This window comes from Anastrepha ludens, chromosome 5, assembly GCF_028408465.1.
Source record: "Anastrepha ludens isolate Willacy chromosome 5, idAnaLude1.1, whole genome shotgun sequence".
Classification (NCBI taxonomy): domain Eukaryota; kingdom Metazoa; phylum Arthropoda; class Insecta; order Diptera; family Tephritidae; genus Anastrepha; species Anastrepha ludens.
In genome coordinates, this window is record NC_071501.1 from 87,111,850 (window position 1) to 87,135,086 (window position 23,237).

A 23,237-nucleotide genomic window follows, 5' to 3' on the forward strand; every position below is an offset into this window, starting at 1 on the left:
CAAAAACAACTAGCCTTTAGTTTCATAAACCTTAGCATATCGATCCTACACATACTCTCATAATGTTTTATAGATGTCGTATACATGATTAAGAATAACAAAAGAACCGACAGGCTGAAAGGCTCCTGTGCGCATCAAACTCTCGTCGGGCAGTTACATTTTCTACCATAACTTTGTATCTATAGGGAATTTTTACAATCGACTTCCACAGAAATACGCCTAAAACTATAAAAAATAATAATATGTAAAAAACAAAAAATCGATTTTTTGAAAACTCTGGACGTATGTAACCCCTTAATCTAGCGAAATTCAGACTTATGGCTTAACAAAATATGTATTTTTTTGGAGTTTCTTCCAATCTTTGGTTTTATTTGGCTAATATAAATGATTTATAAGCCAAGAGTAGAAAATAAGTTATTCCGTTTAAAAATAACACAAATAAGAGGCAAAAGCAATATGCACTTCAAACACAGCTGTCAACAAAGTCTTTTTACATTTGCAATTACTAGTTTTAAGTTATATAATATATTTCAAGAAATGAAATGTGAATCAGTACATTGTATGACCAGCACGAACATCTATAATCAACTTCATCTACTTTGTAGTCTGCTACTCATAGAATGAATCAATTTTTGAACATCATCGTCCTGGGGTATCTTGTGCCATTCCTCTAAAATAACGTTTTCGAATTTCTGAGTGTTTTGCCAACTTTGTCTTTAAATATAAATAAATTTGCTATTGAACTAATATCGCGGCTTTACTAAGGTGCATTTCATAATCATAAGATATACCTAATTTTTCAAAGTATTTTAGATTATAGATTTCAGAGGGAAATAAAAATTTTACACATCGATTAAAGTAACAAAAGTTATCTGTTTCATTACAGAGTTTAGAACTTTTTTTAATACATAAAGAAAATGTTTAGCAAAAACGTATTTCCAGGCGTTTCATAATGATAAGACCCTGTTTAATTAACACGTTCACGCCGGCGCTGTTATTCATGGTCTTCGCCGGCAGACGGCAATGTTTACACCTTTTCGCTCTATCGGACGGGAGCGATTGCAGCCCATAAAACGAAATTTGTTCGTAAGGGTAGTCGTTTATGGCATCTCATATCATAGGTACCTTCTAATAAAGTACCCTTGGTGGTACGCCGCCCCATGAAGCAATCTTGTGCGGGCCACCGGTGGTACGCGCCGTCCCATGAAGCAGACTTGTGCGGGCCACCGGTGGAACGCGCCGGCGTGAACGTGTTAAAGTGATCTTTTAATTAAAGTTATACTTTTTCGATTTTTTTTCTGTCGTCTAGAATATTTTAGTATTCTATGGAAGCACCATTTGCTTTAGCGACACAAAGTAACCTTTTTTTCCTAGATTCTGCAGACATTTTAAGTAAATTTACATCTAAAGAAGCCCATTCTACATTAACTGCCGCTTTAAGCTCGTTGGTGTTGCCGAATTGGCGATAGTTGGCGTTTGACTAGTATACCACAAATGTTTTCTATTGGGTTTATATCCGGAGAACACGCCGGCCAGTCCATAGTTTCTATGGAACAATCGGCCAAATACTGCCTTGTATCCCTGCTTACGTGGATTCGGGTGTTGTCTTGCTGCAAAACGAAGAGCACTTCCCGATTATCCTGATTAAAAGGAAGGAGACTATTTTTCAAAACGTTTTTGTAGTCCCCACTATTCATTCGTGATGATGTAAACTGTATATCAAGAGTTGCTTTCGATGCAAATGCACCCCAAACCATAACAGAACCTCCACCGAAGTTGCGCTTGAAAATAAGAAATCTATTCAATAATTTAAAAAACCGTCGGGTCCATCAATGCTCCATTTTTTTCATCCGAAAATATAACCTTTTTAAATAATAATATGAATTTGGGCAATATTAAAAATATTCCAAAAATCTTACTGTGTCCCAGTTGGTGTCTAGGTGGTTTTCTGCAAATTGAAGACGTCCAGCTTGTGCCATGGCAAAAGATGGGGTCCTTTTCTTATTTCTATAATGTGCGCCAAACTGTTGTTTTCGAAACCTTCTTTTGAACAACAGCGGCCAAGTTGGCGCAAGACTTAGGAGTTAGAAGCTTGAGTTTTAGAGAACGAATATTAATCATTCTCACGACATCGGAACCCAAAACTCGTAGCCAGGCAGGATACTTACAGAGAAAGTGCTCAGTGCTATCCGCCTCCTCCAAGCAAAACAGGCACATTGGGTCCTCAATGCTTCCAATGGTGATCATATGCTGACCCCTGTCCTGTAATAATACCGACCATCAACCGAACGTCTTTCCTTTCTAGTTTTAGTAGAAAGTTTGACAGTTTTGGTTCGGACTTGTCACAAAACAATTTGCAGTGCTGCAGCGTTCTAGACTGGACCATCGCTCTTTATGTAAACTGCATACATAATCGGGTGATCAAATTCATAATTCCTGCGGAACTGATTACGATTATTGGCTCTGGCCCTTGTGGGCGAACCGCTGATCCACGGTTGATCAATTCATTGGCAATTTCGTTTCCTTGAACACCGGTGTGCCCTGGAACCCATATAAGTACAAGCCTGTTCTGTCTTGCGACAGAATTAAGCTTCTTCTTACATTTTTGAACAATCTTTGAGGTTTGCTTCGGTAAACTGACTGTCACTGAAAACTCCAATCTGGTTCCTTCTCCATCTCCTCTCGATTATCCTTTCGGCTACTTTCAGGATGGCAAAAATTTCCGTTTGGAAAACAGTTGCCATTTCCCCCATATCATAGTGATACTTATTACTATCGTTTAAGGGGTAACACCACTGTAGAAATTTCAAAAAATTGATTTTTTTTTATAAGCTTAAAAAATTCTTTGAACCTTTTAAAATACAGAACAAAAAGTTGTATACGTTACCGAAGTTTATTTCAGAAATATTTTAAGCTTTTAACCAAGCGTTAGTGACTGCTACCTAACGACTTCTCCAAATTTCCAAACTTTAAACGCGTTTTTCTCAAAACACGTTTTCTGAAATTGGCACGCAACATAGCTCAAACAATTTTAAATATTTTTAATCAGGTTTTTCACAACGTCTATATAATAACCTTCTTAAGAGAAGAGCGTAGGGGATTTTCGATAGATTAATTTAAACGATTGTTATAATTATTTAAGTGCCGTTTTTTTAGTCCAAAATAGAGTTTTTTCCTTCAAATGCTTGCTAATTCCACAAAAATAAATATTTTTTAAATCCCCTACGTGTTTCTCTAGCTATTCTTATCTAGATTAAGAAAAAAAATGTTGCTTTTTTCCAGATTAAAATTTGCACCCTCTGTGTTGCGTGCCGCGGATCTCCTTCAAGAGAAACCACATTACAAAAATGTCTCCAATGCCGCCATTTTGTAAAATTTTTCGATCAAACTTTGTAGTTTTGTATTTTAGTATATAAGTAATAACTTCCCAAATCAGAGTGATTGTTTTCCCTTTCCTTCTATACAAAAAAATTCTTTAAAAATCGTGTTTATTTTACGCGTGTACAGTGGTGTTACCCCTTAAGTACCATCCGGCTCCAGACCCTATTTCATTCTTCGACCCATCGGTAAAGAAAATATCCGTCAAACCGGGGATTGAACTCTTGCCTTTTTTGAATAAACAAAAGTCTTCCCATCAGTTTAGTTAGTTACGTCCGTAAGAATAATTATTTTCCAGAATTTTACGTTTTTGCTTCTAAGGGCATCAGCAAAATGCAAACGTGCATTTTACTTTTTTTATTATTGAAAAAGTAAACGAAACTTATTGCCCGATATTAGAGAGAAGTAATTCACAACAATTCATATAGAGGACACTATAGGTGCGCTACTTCTCTGTCCATAGCTGTATATTTTCCTATTCATGTTCGTATTCGTATTTTAATTATTCGTATTCGTTTACAATGAGCGCCTGTATACAATGCATCTGCTCGTTTGTTCGTCCTTTTTTCCCAGTAATACTGAAATGTTGATGCATTCGAGTTTAACAGCGTTACACCCAGCTAATTTACAGCAATAACTTGCTTATGTACATATATTCATTTATACATACTTTTATAACTAAAAACTTGCTAAAATTTCAAATTTCAGAAATCGCCAACACCAAACTACGACCTACTTGTCGTCCCCCCATTCGAGTCCGAAGCGAAACGCATTTCTGCCGCTGCTGCCGGTGCCTCAAAAACGCCTAAACCACAAAGTGTACCCATAGTCGAGTCGGGCACAAGCGTGGCGCCACGTCAACGTCCCAAAGGTTCCTCCACTGTGCATGGTCAAAATCCGCTCGGTCTTGGCTTACCGCCAAGTCCATCACCACGCAACAATATAACATCGCCACAACCACAACAACCGGTGGTCGAACAATTTCAAGCGAATTTTCCGCAATTGGCACCGCCAGTCGTGCCGCCGCCACCAACACCTCAAACAGCAACAGCAGTTTCTGTTTCCGCAGTCGCCATAGCAGCGCCAACACCAGCACCTACCACCGCGGTAGCTGCAACTCCCACTGCTGTACTACCACCACCACAACAACCACAAACTGTGACCCAAGCAAATAGTAGCATTGCAGCAATTGCGACACAACAAGCACCACCCGAGGTGTTGAATAGCCTCTTTGAGTCATCCGTGTATCCAGATCCATTCAGTGAGAATGCGCCGGTGTCGTTGAAACAGACAGTATTGGATGCGGTGCCAAGCAGTAGTGGTGGTGGAGGTATAGGCGACGGTTTGGAAAATATAGCGGCGAGTAGTTTATCAGCACACCAAGTGGTCAATAGTACGCCTACGAAGAGTAGTATGCTGACTGTGTCGAGCGTGGGCTCGAGCGTGAGCAGCAGTGGCACTTCTGGACATCGGCGCAACGTTAGCGATACGTCTGCCTTTAATAAGTAAGATTTTTTCGTTCTATTATTTTTAATTGAATGTTTCTATGCTTGTATCGATTTGTGTGTGTTTCTTCTGTACGTTTTCTTTTCCTCTGCTCTTTCTCGTTTTGTTTTTTGCGATTACATACATGTCTTGCCAATGTATGTGTGTGTACCACTACTGACTTTATGCATTTGTTTGTTGTTTTGTTCGTTCGAAATGTGCGATTCCCTCACTTTGGTTATGTGGGCTAATTAAGGTCAGCTATTTTAGATGAAAAAGAACATTTGAGTGAATAGTCATCGAATTTCTAAATTGTCTGAGAACTTTTAAAAGTTATAGTTTTCTTGTCTTTTCTTTTTTTTTGTATTAAAACTTTACATTTTCTAAGAGCGTTTATCAAAGTTTATCAGAAAGTTTGACTAACATAAAATTTTAAAAGATGTTAGGAAACCTCTTTAACATATTAAAAAAAGTTTTTGAAAAGTAAAATTTAATTTAAAAATTTGATATTAAAATATTTCAAAATATCACCTTTCCAAAAAATTTCAATTATTCATTTAGATTTAGTATTTATTTTTCGAAAATACTTTATTAGCATTTTTTCAAGAGCGTTTATCAAAATTTATCAGAAAATTTGACTGACTTAATATTTTGACACATGTTAAGAAAACTCTTTAACATATTAAACATTTTTTCAAAACTAAAATTTTTTCAAAACAAAAAGAAAATTTATCAGAAAATTTTACTGACATAATATTTTGACATTTGTTAGAAAAACTCTTTAACATATTAAAAAATTTTTCAAAACTAAAATTTAATATTCAACAATTTCAAAATATCGTAACATTTGCAAAAAATTCTAATTAATCAATTATATTTAGTTTTTACTTTTTTCGAAAATACTTTATTAGGATTTTTTTTTTCAAGAGCGTTTATCAAAATTTATCAGAAAATTTGACTTACATAATATTTTGAAACATGTTAGGAAAATTCTTTAACATATTAAAAATCTTTTCAAAACTAAAATTAAAAAAAAAAAAAAATGTATCACAAAAATTTATTGACATAATATTTTGACATACATATGTTAGGAAAATTCGTTTACTTATTAAAAAAATTTTCAAAATTAAAATTTTAAATTCAACAATTTCAAAATAGCATAACCTTTGCAAAAAATTTCAATTCATCATTTATATTAAGTTTTTTCTTTTTTTCGAAAATACTTTATTAGTAAACATTTTTTATTTGTTTTTTTTTTTTTTCAAAACGTTAAATCTTTTTTAAATATTTGAAGGCATGTTTACAAACTTTTAAAATTGAAAAATAAGCGATTTGAAACTTTCTACTTTGCAAAAATTTAAAACTGTACATTTGTATATTTTATACCAGAGATCTACATAGATTCTCGGGCATTGAGCTGTGCGAGCAGCTTTATACTCTATACAGATTCCGTGCATTGCTTAACCGATCAAATTTTTGATCGAAATTTTCCAGCTTTTGCACAACTTGAGCAGTTAAACAAAAATTGTCAATTTTATTTGTCAGCATTTCTGAAGCTTTCCAACCAAGGCGCATTCATTAAAGGTGGTGGTACTAGACCAACAACAATGTTTTGTACGTTCGATTGTCAAAGGAAAGTATTGGCGAACAAACAAAGAGTGAATTCGCCCTGTTTTATACTGACCTGACAGGCGCATGGACACGGCGAAAGAAAAAAAAAAAAACAAATCAGCTGACTTACCGATACCACCTTTAATAGGTTCGCTTTGGTTTTTAGATTTTCAGCGGTGTTCGCACTGTGCAAGGCGAATTTCGTAAAGGTGGAGGTGGTTTTAGACAACAACAACCTTTTTGTACATAATAATGTGACGACAAAGGACAGTAGAGTAGTGTAAAATATAACGGCTTTTCGTCACATCATTTTGTGTTGACGTCCTAATGTACAAGCGAAGAGGAAAAAAAACCAATTAGCTGGTCTACTGCTATCAACTTTGACCCTCCGTTGGACACTTTTTTTAAAACCTTAAAACCACCCGTGTCTGGTCTTTTTCGACCTGTTCGAGGATTCTTTTTAAAAGGTTATTTTCATAAATCGATAGAAAATTAAATTCTGAGAAGCTACCTGGAAGCTCAAGTCGTTAGCTATAATAGAAATATATTAAATTCTTATCCAAAGACGAAAACGCCAGTCTTGCCGGGTGCCCAACGGAGGGTTAGTAGATTCGCCTTGGCACTGTGTATGAATAAATTGTAAAACCTAAAAAAAGGTGCTGACAAAAGGTCAAAATAGACAAAACAAACAGCGCTCAAATTACCTGCAAAAATTACCTGCTCAAGCACATGCCCGAAAATCTTCGAGTAGTGAGCATCGAAGAAATGTGCGGACACTCTTTGCTCATATGCCCAGGCTGTTCGAAAATCGAGAGCTCTAGTTTATACTAAAAAATATAAATTAAATTAAAATGAAAAAAGGAATGGCGCGTAGACTATTTAATTTAAATTAAAATTTATTTAGAAATAATATAAAATAATGAATCTGAGAAATATTAAAAAACTATGTTCGGTACGTGGAAACATAGCATTATCATACATGCCTTTTAAAGGTTTTAAATAATTTGATGATTTGATTTTTATGTTTAAACAAACTATTAAGGAAGTTATTTAAAAGTACAAATACAAAATCAAGTTATGAAAAATTTTGAAGTTTAAATGATTAATTGCAACAAAATTTAATTAATAAATACAAAATAAATTACTAAATATTTTTCATTCAAAAGCCAAGGTATTTATTACACAAAATTTAAGTTGACCTTCTGAAATGATTTCTAGTTTAATTTCCGTCACATTTTGCTCAACTGGCATTATCATTTTAAAAAATGGTTAATACAAAACTTTTTCGCAGCACATCTTAATGTTAAATTTTTGAATTCCGTTTGGAAGCACTTTTCCCACCAATTATGTGCACATCTTCTCCACTCCATTCTTCACTTTCCTATTTATTTTGTGTTTTTTTCTATTTTAACATCATACAATTTTTCTTATTTCCATACACATAATTCTTCATCTATTGCTGTGCTCCCTCTTCACCCCTACAACACGCTCGCACCCATTTCTCGGATACACCTCAACTCTTAGAACCTTCGCAAATGAGACCTCTCAATTCCTGGCGCCCTATGATCACTCGGTCAAAAGTCGTGCGACACACTCGAACGATGCCAGTGGCGATGGAGGGGACGACAGCATGCTGGTCAATGCAATGGCAAATTCTGGCACCAACTATGGCGGCTCGAATCCTGGTCTCTTTCTGCCAGCAGCACAAACGCTGCATATGCAAGGACAAGGTGCGGCCGCCGCCATGTCGGCGTCCATATCGAATGCTGAATTGACGAGCGCTCAAGTGTTGCGCAGCAATACGGACACCAACAATGGCATGGCAAATGTGGATGCCGTGGCGTCTATAAGTCGCGCAAGTGGCGGTTCATTGGAAAAGCGCATTGACGCCTGGAATCCTTTCGAAGAGCAACCGTTCGATCAAATGACCGAAGATCACATATTTGAAGCAGAATTCGACAAGATACGCCAACGTGGCAGTCAAGGAAGTGAGTATATGCGCACATATGTATAAGAACTAATTTTTTCGTTTAATTTGATTTTATTTCTTTTCAAAAAGGCATTACTGCCAAGTCTGCATCAACTACTTCAACATTGACGCCCACTGAAGGTTATGTGGCAGCAATGCCCCCACCGCCATTGCCGCAACAGCAAACACAACCCCCGCCCACGGCTACGTTTGGCCAAACTGGCGCTGGCGCTGGCACAGTTACAGGTGGTGGTGGTGGTGTGAGTGCCGCTACACCACACATACCCGAGGATCCGTTCGGCTCGGCGCCGTTCAGTTTGCCGGCCGGATTGCGCGAGAAAGCAACAACGCTGCGTAAAACTGGAGGTAAAGCATGAAATTATTTTTTGCATTACTTGTTCTTCTCAAACATAGCAGCTGCTGTTGTTGTAGTATGTATGTAAAAACGTACTATGCCTATGAGTATGTGTATGAGTATGTAATTGCTACTACCAACCAATAATTACCGTATTTCTACCACCATTACTACCACTACTACTAAATACCACTCCAGCTATCAATGCTAGTAATTTTACAAATACAACAAACAAGCGTTAGCGCTGTCATTCTTCTAGTCCCTGCATGTACCAAAAAATTAAAAAAAAGTTTAAAAAAATACAAAATTTACTAAAAATGCTAAAAGCCGCTTTTATGGCTCATTGCAATATTTTTGGCACAAAGTGCGTAATTCCCATCCGCTCAAAGTATTTAAATATCAAAAATAACCACTTAAGTGACAATGAAAGTAACTAAAACAATAAAAAAGCTCAGATCAAGTACAATTTGTGCTTTTGCTTGAGCTTCAAAATATGGGAATGAGTCAATTCTTATTAAAATACAAAATTAATATTTAATGTAAAAACCGTTTAAAGTGAGTTGCATAGTTGAATAGTTTTGAAAGCGCATAATTTAACCAGAACTCGCTACGTATTGTATTTAGTATTTTTTTTTATGTACTTTCGTGCAATGTATAAATATGTATACAGTTGCGGACATAAAAATCCAGACATTAAAAAAATTGCTGTTTTTGCTGATTACTTTTTTACATACGAATGTCGTTGCATTTTTTTAGTTATTATTTAACTAAATAAAACCATAAGAGGATGGTGCGAAATAAATATTCTACATCCAGATATGGCTATTCAAATAGGTACCCCCACATTCGTACGGAAAATGCAATCTTTCTAAATTAATAATAACATATATTCAATTGTATGTGGTTTTTATTTCATAGATTCATATAAAAAATATAAATAGTAATTCCAGGATATTTTAACCCTCTGTTGGACACTGGTTGGGCACCTGGGTCTGGCCTCGATAGAAAATAAAGTTTTAGGAAGCTACCTATAAGCTTCAGTCGTTAGCTAAATAACGTTAAACTCACTTCCAAACTCGAAACACCCTGTCTGACCGCACCCGGGTGCCCAACGCAGGGGTAAAACTTAAAGTAGAGACAATAGGAACGAAAAGGAAATATTCATGTGGTCATTAAAATAGTCACGAAATAGAAATATAATTAAATTATTGAAGTTTAATCAATAACCCCTATGTCCACCATGATTATCAATGACGTTTTGTATTCGATTTATACAAGGCGGATTTATTGAAGGTGTTGGCCCTAGACCAACAACACTGTTTTGTACGTTTGATTATCAGGGCAAGGTATTGGCGAAGTAGAAAACAAAACATTCATTCGCCTTGTTTTATTCTGTGCTGACAGCTACATGGACACAACGAAAGAAAAAAAAAACAGCTGATTTACCAACTTCACCTTTAATAGATTCGCCTTGGATTTGTAACAGAATTGATAATCCTACGGCAGGTTGCTGTGAGTGTAGAATACCACAGTTCTTTAATTTTTTGCCATAAATTCTTCTTATTTTTGAATGTTTCCTTAGCAATTCGTTTCTTTATATCTCCCCGAAGGCTTTCAATATGGTTTAGGTCGAGTGATTGGCTTAGCCAAATCATAATTTTACCACTATTTTGTAAAACACATTCACGTACTAACATTGAGCTCGGTTTTGGGTCATTAGCTGGCATAAAAAGCCGTCGAAGTGGCATATTCTCCTAATCAAATGGTAGCATCACTTGAAGTATGTCCTTGAATAGAAGAGTATTTTTCAAGCAGAAGTTTTCGGAATAAGAGAAGCTTGCAGGATAATTAAAAACTATCCACAACAACTATCGGAAGTATGCATTTTTTCAGATAGTCAAGGAGTCATCTTAGCTCTTTAAATTATCCTACACCTATTCAAAAATTGTCAGACAATGCAAAGAAGAGCTTAATACTTTAGCGCTCAAGATAGACATCACTCTCATCTGGGTACATGGCCATAGGAATCATAGAAGGAAATGAGGAAGCTCATAAGCTGGCAAGACAGGCGCCATCCTTTAATGTATCCTAAGCGGCAGAACTAGGCTCTCCCAAGGCGTGCGCAAAAGAGAGATCCTTTTAATATTTCAAAAGCAGGTCGTTGACAGATGGATTAACAGAGATGCCTGCAAAATAACTCAACAAATCCAGAAGTGGCAAGTTGTTAAGAAAGCCACAAGCAGACATATTCAGAATTAAGTCAACAATAACCGGCCACTGAATTTTGGGAGATCATGCCAGGAAGAAGCTGCAATCAAGAAGAATCTGAAGAAACAGTTTTTCACTATCCGTGTGAGTGCCCAAGTTTAGGTGCTTTACAACATAGAATGCCGAGGGAATTCTTGTTGATCAACTTGAAGGAAATTTACGACGTAGGCAGATTCACAGCCAAGTCAAAGTGGTTCGACTAATAAAAAGTAGTAGCTGTACAAGTGGTGTATCAAAATGGCGTATTTTGTGCTAATTGGGTCTGGGCTGTGTAACTCAGCCAACATCACCACCACCATGCCCTTGTAAATAAATTTGTCCATTTGATTATTTATGAGGTGAACAGGTGCATACCAAAAGAAGCATCGGCAAATCATTCTGTTACCGCCTCCCTGCTTGACTTTTTTTTTGTTTTTTGTGTGAACCGCGGTGAGAACTCTTGTGCTTTAGGACATCTGACGTTTCGCCCAGCATCATTTCAAAATAAATTTATTTTTGTTTCATTGTTCCAAAGTAGATTATACCAACATTTCATATCCTCTGGTCCACACTATGACTTTTGCTCTTCAGCAAAACTTTTCCTTGTTTGTTGATGGACAAGGTCCTTAGCCTAACCCTCTTCAAGTAGTCGTCGGTGCTTATTGTTCCATCTACTAGAGTCAGTTGCCCAACAGCATAATAGAAAAGGCAACCTCCAGAACATTTTTGTATACGTCAGTTTTCAGTCTATTTCCCAAACGCATGCTTTCCAGACAGCGATACAGCCTTGAACTAGCACTTCTGCCAGATTTCTTTTTCACATACTTGTTTCTTGCACAATTCTTCAAGAAAAATCTAGCGGCGGACTTGCTCTCTCTCTCTCTCTCTCTCTCTTGCCAACAAGTGCTACGTTGGACTAAGTAGGTTATTGAGTAGTAAAGTTCCTTCCCTCGACGAAGAAAACTAACACTCTACAAGGCTCTCATTATGCCCGTCCTATCGTATGGCGCAGAAGCTTAGACGATACAACATCCGATGAGGCGTCCCTTGGAATATTTGAGAGAAAGATTCTGAAGAAGATTTTTAGAACTTTGCACGTTAGCAACGGCGATTATCGCAGGCGATGGCACAATGAGCTGCACGAGCTTTACGACGACATAGACATAGTGCAGCGAGTACAGACCCAGCGGTTGCGTGGGCTGGGTAATGTTGTCCGGAAGGACACTAACGCTCCGGCGCTCTGGAAGTATTAGATGCGGTACCAGCTGGTGGTAGCAGAGGAAGAGAAAGACTGGGTTTCACTTGGTGTGTCCAACTGGTGCCGGTTAGTGCGAGAAAAAAAACGGCTGGGCCGCTTTGTTAAACTCGGCCAAAATCGCTTAAGAGGTTAGGGGTAGTCAGAGGCCCGAAAAAATGATGATTTTCAATATTTTTTTTTTTTTGCTAGTCATTGCTTTATTTTACAAAAGTAAACACATAGCATTAATATGTCATGTTTCGACTTGACTTTAGCAAAATTAAAAAAAAAAAAAAATTATTCTAAAAGTTATCGCTGTTTGTGTGGAGCCCGTTTTTCCAGAAGTCGCTTGTGGTGATCATCACAAGTCCTTGGAGGTTCATCTTAAATCAATCGGACAAGAGAAATGAGTTTTATTAATAGATAATCTTGTGCGAATCGAAGTTTTTTTTTGTTTTCAAAATTAACAATATGGCGGCTGCAGGAAATATTTTTCAGATTTTCGAGAAAAAACCGACAATTAATTGTTAAAAAAAATCTAAATTTTTGAAAAAAATCCTTCGATCAGGCACGAGTTTTTTATGTTTTTGAAAAGCAGTATATATAATATTTTATTGAAATATACCAAGCTGTTTTTAAGTTACAGTAATCACCAGATCAAAAAGCATAGTTTTGAGAAAAGCGCATTTAAAGTTTTGCTATCGATTTATGTAGAGTTATACGAATTATTTAATTAAGTACACTGTGTCATCTATTCCTGCGCCATATAATAGGTCTTCAGCCGTCATAGCTGCTTCCAAAATACCGATTTGCTGTTGCCTACGTAGCATTCTACCTTCTCGAGTGTTATCGTTAGCGCTCTTATCTGCTACTTTTATACGTGCAGAATCCAGCTACTTGCTCTCGAACGCTCCGGAGCACCCAAGCGTCCTTTGTTAATTGTTGAATAACTCGAAAAGTATTTGTCGGATTCACTTCAAATTTTCACACAATATTTTTAAGACATTATACTTTAAGAAAATGCAAACAAAAATCCATTTTTTTTTTTTTTTTAATTCTGACTACCCCTAACCCTTTAAGCGGTTATCGCGCCAGTCAAGAACTTTTTCACTTATTTATTTCCCGAATGATATAATTTTCTTACCGTGAATTAATGCTTGAAAATTAACATATACGCTATCTGCTACGCTGCATAACCCTTTAAACACTAGTTTACCACCTGTCTGGATTTTTATTCCCGCAACTCATCATTATTATTATGCGTTAAAGCAAAAGTGGTAATTACACAAAAAGGAAAACAAAAAAATTTTATTTCAATTGTACAAATTTATATTAAAATGTGTGTATTTACTTTCGAACACAATATTTACATTTAGACATAAATTTAGTTAATTGTACGCAAAAACCTTAACGAGTACACCATTTATCGCTCTATTAAACTTGTTGCACAAACGCGATTGCAGAGGAAGAGGGTAATAATAAGAATATTATTAATATTAATGAATATTCAATACGTAAAAATTGTATTAAAATTGTACGAGTTGAATTTGTGAATTAAAAATATGTATGTATACTAATCAAATAATTGGGTGTTGGTTTTTAGTTTGTACTAAATAAATAAGTATGTATGCCAGATTGTATGCGCCTATTCTAATCTACTATAATAACGGTATGTACTTCTTCTCTCTTATTAAGTAACTGGGTTGTGGCTTGTGTGTTTACGCTCTCTTCCTTACACTTTATCTTGTGACTAATCCAATAATATACAAAAACAAAAATAAAAGTAATAGTATTGCATAATCAACGCATTGGCATACATATTTGTACATACATAAGTGTAGGAATTTACATAGGTATTTAATCTCATAAACCACATATCATCATCTATAAACATGCGCATATCTTATGAAACGAAGTAGATACATACATACATACATAAAACACCAGGAAAAAAAGTTGATTTCATTTGTGTAAGACTCTTTTTTTTAATGAATGTAGAGCAAAAAATATCGTTGGCAAATTACTTTGAAGTGAACACGAAAAATATGATTGATAGCACTTTCCCGCGTAGAGACTTCACATCCCTCCTATAGGTTCTTAATAATTAAAAAAATCAAACGAGAAAAATAAAAATTGAATTTAAAGCAGTAAAAAATCATACCTTGGTTAACAGCCCAATATAAATATTTTTTTTTTTTTGTTTTTTTTTCTACTTTTTTGTTTACCTTTACTTCTTTCTTTACCTCGTTTGAAAAATGCGTGCAATAAAAACTACTTAATTGTTTGTGGTAAACCTTTTTCGACCTAGTCTGCTTTTAGGCTTATACGCTTCGTCCAACGCTTTTCTAGTTGGTTGATTCCTTCCGAATAATAGGATTTGGCCAAGTCTGAAAAATAGCCACTCGTTTCTACAATCATGTCGTCGTTTGAATAAAATCTGTCGTCAACAGTCGGTTCTACGTAAACGGAACGGCCCGCATTTATATCCGGCCAAGGACTGTCACCTCAGCAGCATTTCCCGTATATGTATAGGGAATGGTTATGCTGCCAACAGCAATAAAAATCTTTTTTTTCCCGCCAGCCATTTCTTTAAATTGGAGAACAAATAGTAGTCTGAGGGACCCGAGGGTGTCAAGTCTGTAGAATAGGGGGGTTGTGAAACGAGTTGGAGCCTTATTTCCATTAATTTGGAGACCACAACAGCTGAGTCGTGAGCTGGTGCGTTGTCGTGTTGGAAAAGGAAAATCACTCGACTTCCTCGATTCAAACGAATGCCAAACCCAATGAAATATACCAATATAGCTCAAATTTTCGTGTGTGTGTTCTTCCAAGAGATGTTACTAACCAAACGACACTTTTCAAACAACCCTCGTATGCCACATATCAACTTGAGCTCAATAGCTCACATTCACGCATTTTTAACCGACTTAAATAATACATGGGCTGAAAAGTTCCGGGCCTAACAAAGAAAATACCTTCCTTTTTTGTTCAATTTAGCTTTATTCAACGTAATTTCGATAAAGAACAACGCAATAGTTGCAGCGCCGCTCTAACATTTCAATACCTCTTTTGTAGAACGATTTATCTTTTGCCTCAAAACAGGCCTCAGTTTCAGCGACAACCTCTTCATTCCAGCGAAATTTCGTACCGATGAGTATTTTTTTTTAGGTCTGGAAACAGCCAGTAGTTGCCGCGAGCCAAATCTGGCGAATGCGATGGATGTGGGAGCAATTCGAAGTGCAATTCATGTAGGTTTGCCACCATTGTTTGGATTGACTCATGACCGATCAGTTGTCTTGTTTTTGTTGAACAGTGAGCAAACGCGTCACCCACTTTTAACAGAGCTTTCTCAAAGCCAATGCTCTTGCATTATAAAGCCAATACGTTCTTTTGATATCTTTACGATGTCAGCTAACTCACGCAATTTCACTTTTCGTGCATCATCAGTGTCTCTACGCCCACGTTTGAAGTCAGCAAACCATCGTTTTATTGTTGTTTTCTGTGGAGTGGAGTCCCCATAACACTTTTCAAGCCACTGCTTCACTTGAACGGTATTTTTCCCCCATCAGGAAGCAGTGTATAATTAAAACACGAAATTCTTTTTAATCCATTGTTTTGAAAAAAAAGAAGAAAAGTAGCGTCACTCTTAGCACAATAACTTACGAACTAATGAATAGAATATCATGACATTTTAACAGCTGTTTTTTTTCAAGATTATATTAGATTAGATTTGTGGGGGGTTGGACAAGTCCAAGCACTCAGTCAGGAGACCATTGTACTACACCCGGATAGATTTCAGTAGAAATAATAGAGAGATAGGAAAGATAAAATGTGGGTGGTAAGACGGGAAAATTAATTTAAGGTCACTCTTCCACAAATCTCTTGGATTCATTGATGAATCTTTAAAGATCCGGAAGAGGAAGAGTATGAACTTTATCCATACTTAGTATATCGCAACCCAATATCCTAAGTCTGATTCTGGATAACGCCGGGCAGCTACGGAAAAAATGCTCTGCAGTGTCATCATCCTCAAGACAGGATAGGCATATCGGGCTGTCGACGACCTCCATGACAGCCATATGCTGACCACAGGCGTTGTGCCCTGTGATTACACCCACCAGTACTCTCAGGTCCTTTGTGCTGAGTTTTAGGTCGCTATTTTCTTGTTTGGTTTTTTCACAAAGCACTTGCATATTCTGCACGAGTTTAAGGTTAGTACTAACTGAAAAAGAGGTGAATGCTATGAAACTAGTGCCATATAGGTGTTAGGCCCGGGACTTTTCAGCCCATGTGTTACATTGGTGCGTATATTTATTGAAATGTTAACATATTTAATTGCGCCACTCCAAAAGCTTCCATGTCCAAAAACAAAAGTTTGTCGATGGTCTTTAATTAAAATCAGAAAACCCAACGAAATTTTCATCGCCATCGAAAAAATCGACTCGTAAATTTCGCATTATTTTAGGTCAGTACGACAAACAATTTTTGAGATATCGCAGAGAGAACAGCTGAACAAAAAAAAAAAAGAAATAAAAAATTTTGAAAAACATTTAAAAGCTCAAATACAATTCAAGCCATGAACCAAGTGCTCCGAACAGTTAGTCTTTTACTGCTGTAATTTTCCAACGACTTCGAATATTGAAAAATCATTTGCCAATATATTTTACACATTTTTAGGAGTAAATTTAGGTAGAAACAGTCATCGACCAGGCCAAATCAAGCTAAGCTCTAGAAATTCCCTACATACTTCAAATATACGAAAACATGGTTTCAATCATTGCTAGAGTAAATATACAAGTAGGCATTGCTCGGGAAAGCAAATACTACTGTGATCAAAGCTGACAATCTGCATATATTTTTCCAAAACTATATCTTCGCCTTCAAAGTCGAACGCCTCTAAAAAATATACTTATGCGAACGTTTTAGTAAGGGGTTAGGGGTAGTTAGAGGCCCGAAGAAATGGTGAGTTTCAATATTTTCTGTTTGCTTGTCATTGCTTTATTTTACAAAAATAAAAACATAGCATTAATATGTCATGTTTCGACTTGACTTTAGCAAAATTTCAAAAACAAAAATTAATAATTGTAAAAGTTATCGCTGTTTGCGTGGAGCCCATTTTTCCAGAAGTCGCTTGTGGTGATCATCACAAGTCCTTGGAGATCATCGAAAATCAATCGGACAAGAGAAATTAGTTTTATTAATAGATAATCTTGTGCCTGATCGAAGCCTCTTTTTTTCAAAATTAACAATATGACGGCCGCAGGATATATATTTCAGATTTTCGAGAAGAAAACCGACAATTAATTGTTTTAAAAAAATCTAAATTTTTGAAAAAAAACAATCCTTCGATCAGGCACGAGTTTTTTATGTTTTTGAAAAGCAGTATATATTTTATTGAAATATACCAAGCTGTTTTTAAGTTGCGGTGATCACCAGTTCAAAAAACATAGTTTTGAAAAAAACGCACTTAAAGTTTTGCTATCGATTTATGTAGTGTTATACGAATTATTTAATTACTTACACTGGGCCATCTATTCCGAGCGCCCTTTGTTAATTGTTGAATAACTCGAAAAGTATTTGTCGGATTCACTTCAAATTTTTACACAATATTTTTAAAATATTATACTTTAAGAAAATGCAAAAACAAAAAATCAAATTTTTTGAAAATTCTGACTACCCCTAACCACAATAGCTTACTCGATTTTCGAAATGCCTTCAGCGATTTACGTTGAATTTCTTTTATGAACTCGCAAGGGCGCGCCAAACCAGTGTAAAGTTTTTAGTTTTTTGCACAGAACAGCTGAACAAAGAATTTAAGGCCGAACCGAATTGTTCGCAGCTGAAGCACAAAATCCGCTTGTGCCCTGGTTTTTTGATTAATTTGATTGGTTATTTCAAGATTCGAGTTTTTGACTAAAGGGGCTTGATAAATGAGTGCGAAAACCAATTACCGCCGTGCCGCAAGTCTAAATTTTAAAATCTAAAAAAAGTACAATACATAAAAACAAAAATTTTAAAATAGTCTAAAAAACAAATATTTTTCCGAATCGATACACATATTTCTAAACGTAATTTTTATTGAAAAGTCACATTTCTATTTGATCACGGTGGTATTTTATTTAACTTAAATTTTAAATACTCCTCAATTATCCTAAAATGTAAAAGGTTCATTCAATTTTTTTACTTCTACTTGTTTTCATGCTGCGAATATTCAATTTGGATTATTTTATAAAATCAAGATCCAAGTCGTGTTTATTTTCGTTGGCGAACAGTCAGAACGTTGCAACAATTCATCTGTGCCCATAAGAAATAAAGTCAAAAGTACCTCAATTTCAAAATTTAGTCATACACCTTTTTTAAGTAAACATAGGCAAGGCAATTCATATATTTTTTGTGAAGTTAGTTTTCTTTCCCCCTTCGCTTGAAACTAACTTGTACACAGTTTTTAAAAACGTTATGAAAATTTGTTCACCCTTTTATGGTTATGTGGTTTGCATTAAATTCAACCAATTTTCGTTATTGTTTTTCTTATATTGGAATGCATGTGTTGTACATGTTGGTTCAACTTATTTACTTTTTCAGCTTTTTAAAAATGTTTAAGTTCAGCTTTTATAAATTGTTTTCCTTAATTAGTTTATTTTCTTTTTATGCATGCTTTAATGTCGTGTTTTTTGAACAAGAATCTTTTTCGCCTTCAAGCGATTGTGAATTTTTAAAATTAGACTGGAAAAAATTCAAGATCTATTTTTTTTAACCCTGTATGATTACTGAAAAAATGTACGCGAAAAAAATTGCTTTCAAATATTTTCTACTAATCCCGAAACTCAAATATTTGGCAAAACTTAAATTTGTATGTTCTAAAGATTTAAATATCTCGATAGTTGGCCGAAGTGTAGTTGATTCATAACAAAATAAAAGAATTTAAGAGCCAACTCACGGGTACACAAATGACTTAAGTTGTTTGATAGGAATATAAAAACAACAGCACCATAACACCAGCCACTTTCTGAACACAAGTCTTAGCACTCAGATTAAATTATCAAACATTCATCATTTATCAGTTTTATGGTCAGACCTCTGTCAAAAGCTTATTTATAAATCATAAATGGTCTAGAATAAGACTCCAGATACATACATGCGACATTTGTGTAGTAATTTCCTGAATTCTTATATCAGAGCAGATTATTTTAAAGGGTTATATACAGTTAGAAGGTCGAAAAAAAGCGCATTTTCTAGATTTTTTCTGAGAAAACTTTTAAATTTATTGATCTAAAAATTAGCACACATATTCTGCTATCTTTTAACTGTATTTTAAGACCTAGTATTAGTAAAAATATTTATTTGGAAAGGAGCTACAACTGATCTCCGGGAGCTCTTCTCAAAAAAGACGTTTTGCGGCGACCACCATATCTCTGAACTGTATCCTCTGAAATTAAAAAACCAACAGATTTCGTTAAAGTAATGTTAAATCTAGTAATTAATCGTAAGAATAAGCAAAATTAATTTTTTTTTGACAAAATGGCGGTTTTTTCAAAAAAAATCGATTTTTGACCAAAATGTCGGCCTTAAATTGTTTATAAAAAAATATTTATCGGTAAGAAAAAGTTTCGATTAATTACTAAAAAATATATCTAAGAAACTTGAGTTAAAATTTGAGCCTAATTGGTTTAGCAGTTTCCGAGCAATGTTGGTCACCGACTTTGAAAACACCATTTTGAGAAAAACACGCTGTCGCTCCGGCCTTGTACTTTCAAGCACTCTGAAACGCCTTTTCTAATTTGCCTGGAACTTCGCAAATATACTCCGGAACGATATTAGATTTTCAGTGCATATTTTTAAATATATGTACATTAAGAAAAAAATAAAAAAAATCGTTTTTTTGAAAATTCTAACCGTATATAACCCTTTAATGAGCTTCCTAGCGAGCTTTCAAGCTAAGATCATCATTTTTAGAGACTTAGTCTTTAGAGTCTTTTAGTCTACGCACTGTCCTCTGATCTCTCGCTCTTAATCTTTTAAGGATGTAGATCAATATCTGAAGGCCAAATTTATCACACGATAGGTAGGTAGAAGTAGCAGTCGGTCTCTAAACCAACTCACTTAAACTGTTGCCCATCCATTGTCATAGCACAATAGCAGCAGTTTACCAGCTACTCCTCCTTAAACCATTTTATTTTAAGTGCAAACCCATTGATCTGGTTCACACTTATATTTCTAAGATCGTCAGTATTATTCACGAACGATGAGCCGAAGTATCTAAGCATTGCCAAGCGGCAGAGTGGCAGAGAAGATGTCTGTCGGACTCTTTCTCCTCCGCATTTTTGCAGCTGCTGCAATAGTCGAAATGAGGTACGTTAAATCTTTGATCATGTCGACCTAGGGACAGTGATCAAAGTAACTAAAATAAAGATGTTTTTCCTTGACCGATTGAGTAACGCCTGACGTCGCATTTTGGCCAAATTATTTTTGTAGCATTACATGGCAGACTATCAACAACCCGTCTTATGTTTGCTGAAGTGGCACTTGTTACTTGTACCACGCCGTTTGTAGGTTATGAGGTGTAAGAGAGGCCCGACATTTGCTAGAACATTTACATAAACTGCAAAATAACGAGCTTCGATCATCAAATGATTCTATTTTGTCAGCTGAAGAACATTCCATTGGCAATTGCATTGTTGTGGCAATCACAGCTTTCTTCTTATTTTTCTTGCCGCCGATTTTTATTTAAATTTAGAATTTCGAATCAATTCGCAAATTTTAGTTCGTGTTTAATTTTACTTTGCGATCAGCTGTTTTTCGCACTTGCAAATACTTACAAGTAAAAATTTACAAACTTGCAACTTCCCCTCAAAATGAAATGCCAGTTTGCTCTCTCACTTTCACCTACTTCGCAAGTGTTTTGGATACATGAATACCAAAACGTGATAATTTGTAACAATTACAAATACAAAATTGCTTTGTCACTGCAGGAAAACTCTTTCGGTAAATAAACCAAAAATGCATATCTACTACGATAGCACTTATAAGAATATGGTTTGTTGATTTTACAATTTTTAGTATTTTTCAAACTCATTTTTACTATCAAATTTGTCAGCTTAAAATTTTTAAATTTACACCAAACATTTTGAATTTTGGAATAGTAAGCATTGGCCAGCGGCAAGATGGTGCCCCATATACATTTCCCTTTATTAAATTCCACTTTAATAGTTTTAGCAGCATAAACAATCCTCACACATATACGAGGAATGTTGCTGGAGTGATAGTCCTTGGGCGGATATAAATCCGGGCCGTTTAGAAGCGACTGCTCTTGCTAACGGCTTCATTCTACTTAGATTATTAGTAAAAATGCCTTTTCTACTTACACTATGCATGCTCTTTATGTCCATTTAATTTTTTTTTTTTCGAAAATATTTTTTTTTCACTCTTTAACAAGCCACTAAAAAGTTCAAGTATAGCAGGCAAAATTATCCCAACTACTTCTTCAGCCATTTAAACACACAAACCTGCACTCAAATCATCCGACCAATTGTGAACAAGGTTCCTTTTATTACACAAATTTGCTAAAAAACGAAAATATGTATTAAACAAAATCACAATTATAAAAGGCCAAAGAGTTTTTTGGACTATTTAAAGTAAATTATAAAATTTAAAATAATGAAAAAATGTAGAAAACAGTACCTTAAAAATGTAAACGAAAATTGAACTCACCAAATACAATGCGTATGACTATTTTCTTGAACTGAAAAGCATTAAATAAGCAAATAAAAAATTTGTTGTCCTAATAGAAACAGAATTGAAAAACAAAACATACATGAGCTTAAGTAAGAGAATATTAAGAAGAAGAAGTATTATAAAATGTAAAGCAGAAATGAGCAAAGATTGTGATTCACAAAAACAAATAACTGTACTAAAATGGGCAGGTGAACAAAATGAAAAACCAATATAAATAAAACATTAAAGCAATTCCAGGAGCGTAGCAAGCAAAGATTTGTGTAAATGAAAATTATTGTAAATGCAAAATGTGACCTATAATTTAGTAGCATAATCAGCACTCTTCCCCGATATCCCTTATAAATACTTAAACCGCAAGCAACAAGAACTAGATTTTAGTCAGTGAAAAAATGCGCCTGTAACGTTTCAGCTATGCTGATGTACATACATGCATACATATGTATGTGTGTGCTATATTTATGTAATGTAATAACTAAAAAACTAAGCAACTAAAGGCATTAAAAGAATGAAATTATCTACGTAAATAATTTAAAGTATTGCGTTCGTTTTAGAGAAAAACTCTATTACAATATATTATAAACTATATATATATAATTATTATAATTATGAAAATATATTTAAATCTATTCAATTACAAAAAAACGCTATCCAAATTATTCACCATCAATAGCAAGTAACAAAAACTACAACTGGGCTTCGTTCTTATTCACCAACATAACATAAACTCATGCCTACATACACACATACATACAAGTAATAATTAGAATTTGTTTTTAACAGGATGGGAGGTGAGAACTAATATACAGCGAAAGAGAAATGTTATTTCTCTAAACCAAACTGAATTTCATAAACTTGTGATATCTACATATAACTTTACTAAACAAAACAATATGCGCTAATTTTTTTTATAAACTTATTGCCTTTTTTTAACCTTAAATCTAGATTAGGTTAGGTTGTAGCGGCTGTCCATTATGAGATGCACTCAGGCTCACAGCCCAATGTGTAACATTCACTCAGAGTAGTGATCTCATCTTACCAATGAAGTGAGCCCCGATAAACCATTCTTCTCCTTCAAGTGCCCTTTCACACTTTTCGTTTTCTCAACTGGCTGTCAAAGGCGAATTCACTAGTTTCGTAACCGCAATGTGGGTGTAGAAATCCACTATTTTCAAAGCTACTACTGCCAGTGAGCAAGACCAACTGTTTTATTTTGTTTATATTTA

The 23,237-nt window shown here is 35.2% G+C and overlaps 1 protein-coding gene and 1 long non-coding RNA gene across 5 annotated transcripts in view; one reads left to right on the forward strand and one right to left on the reverse strand.

Annotated features, from left to right (window-relative positions):
- The window catches only part of LOC128863321 (uncharacterized), a 71,135-nt gene that overhangs the window by 21,056 nt on the left and 26,842 nt on the right, over nucleotides 1–23,237 (forward strand). For all 4 annotated transcript variants that reach the window (XM_054102438.1, XM_054102434.1, XM_054102435.1 and 1 more), the window contains exons 5-7: nucleotides 4,087–4,883; nucleotides 7,999–8,462; nucleotides 8,534–8,809. In XM_054102438.1, coding sequence (XP_053958413.1) covers nucleotides 4,087–4,883; nucleotides 7,999–8,462; nucleotides 8,534–8,809 — 1,537 coding nt within the window. The remainder of the gene's footprint in view (nucleotides 1–4,086; nucleotides 4,884–7,998; nucleotides 8,463–8,533; nucleotides 8,810–23,237) is intronic.
- On the reverse strand, nucleotides 13,686–21,924 carry LOC128863324 (uncharacterized). Its single transcript, XR_008454595.1, has 3 exons — nucleotides 21,645–21,924; nucleotides 14,508–14,669; nucleotides 13,686–14,378 (listed from the first exon to the last, which is right to left on the reverse strand). It is a non-coding gene; the product is annotated as an uncharacterized LOC128863324 (long non-coding RNA).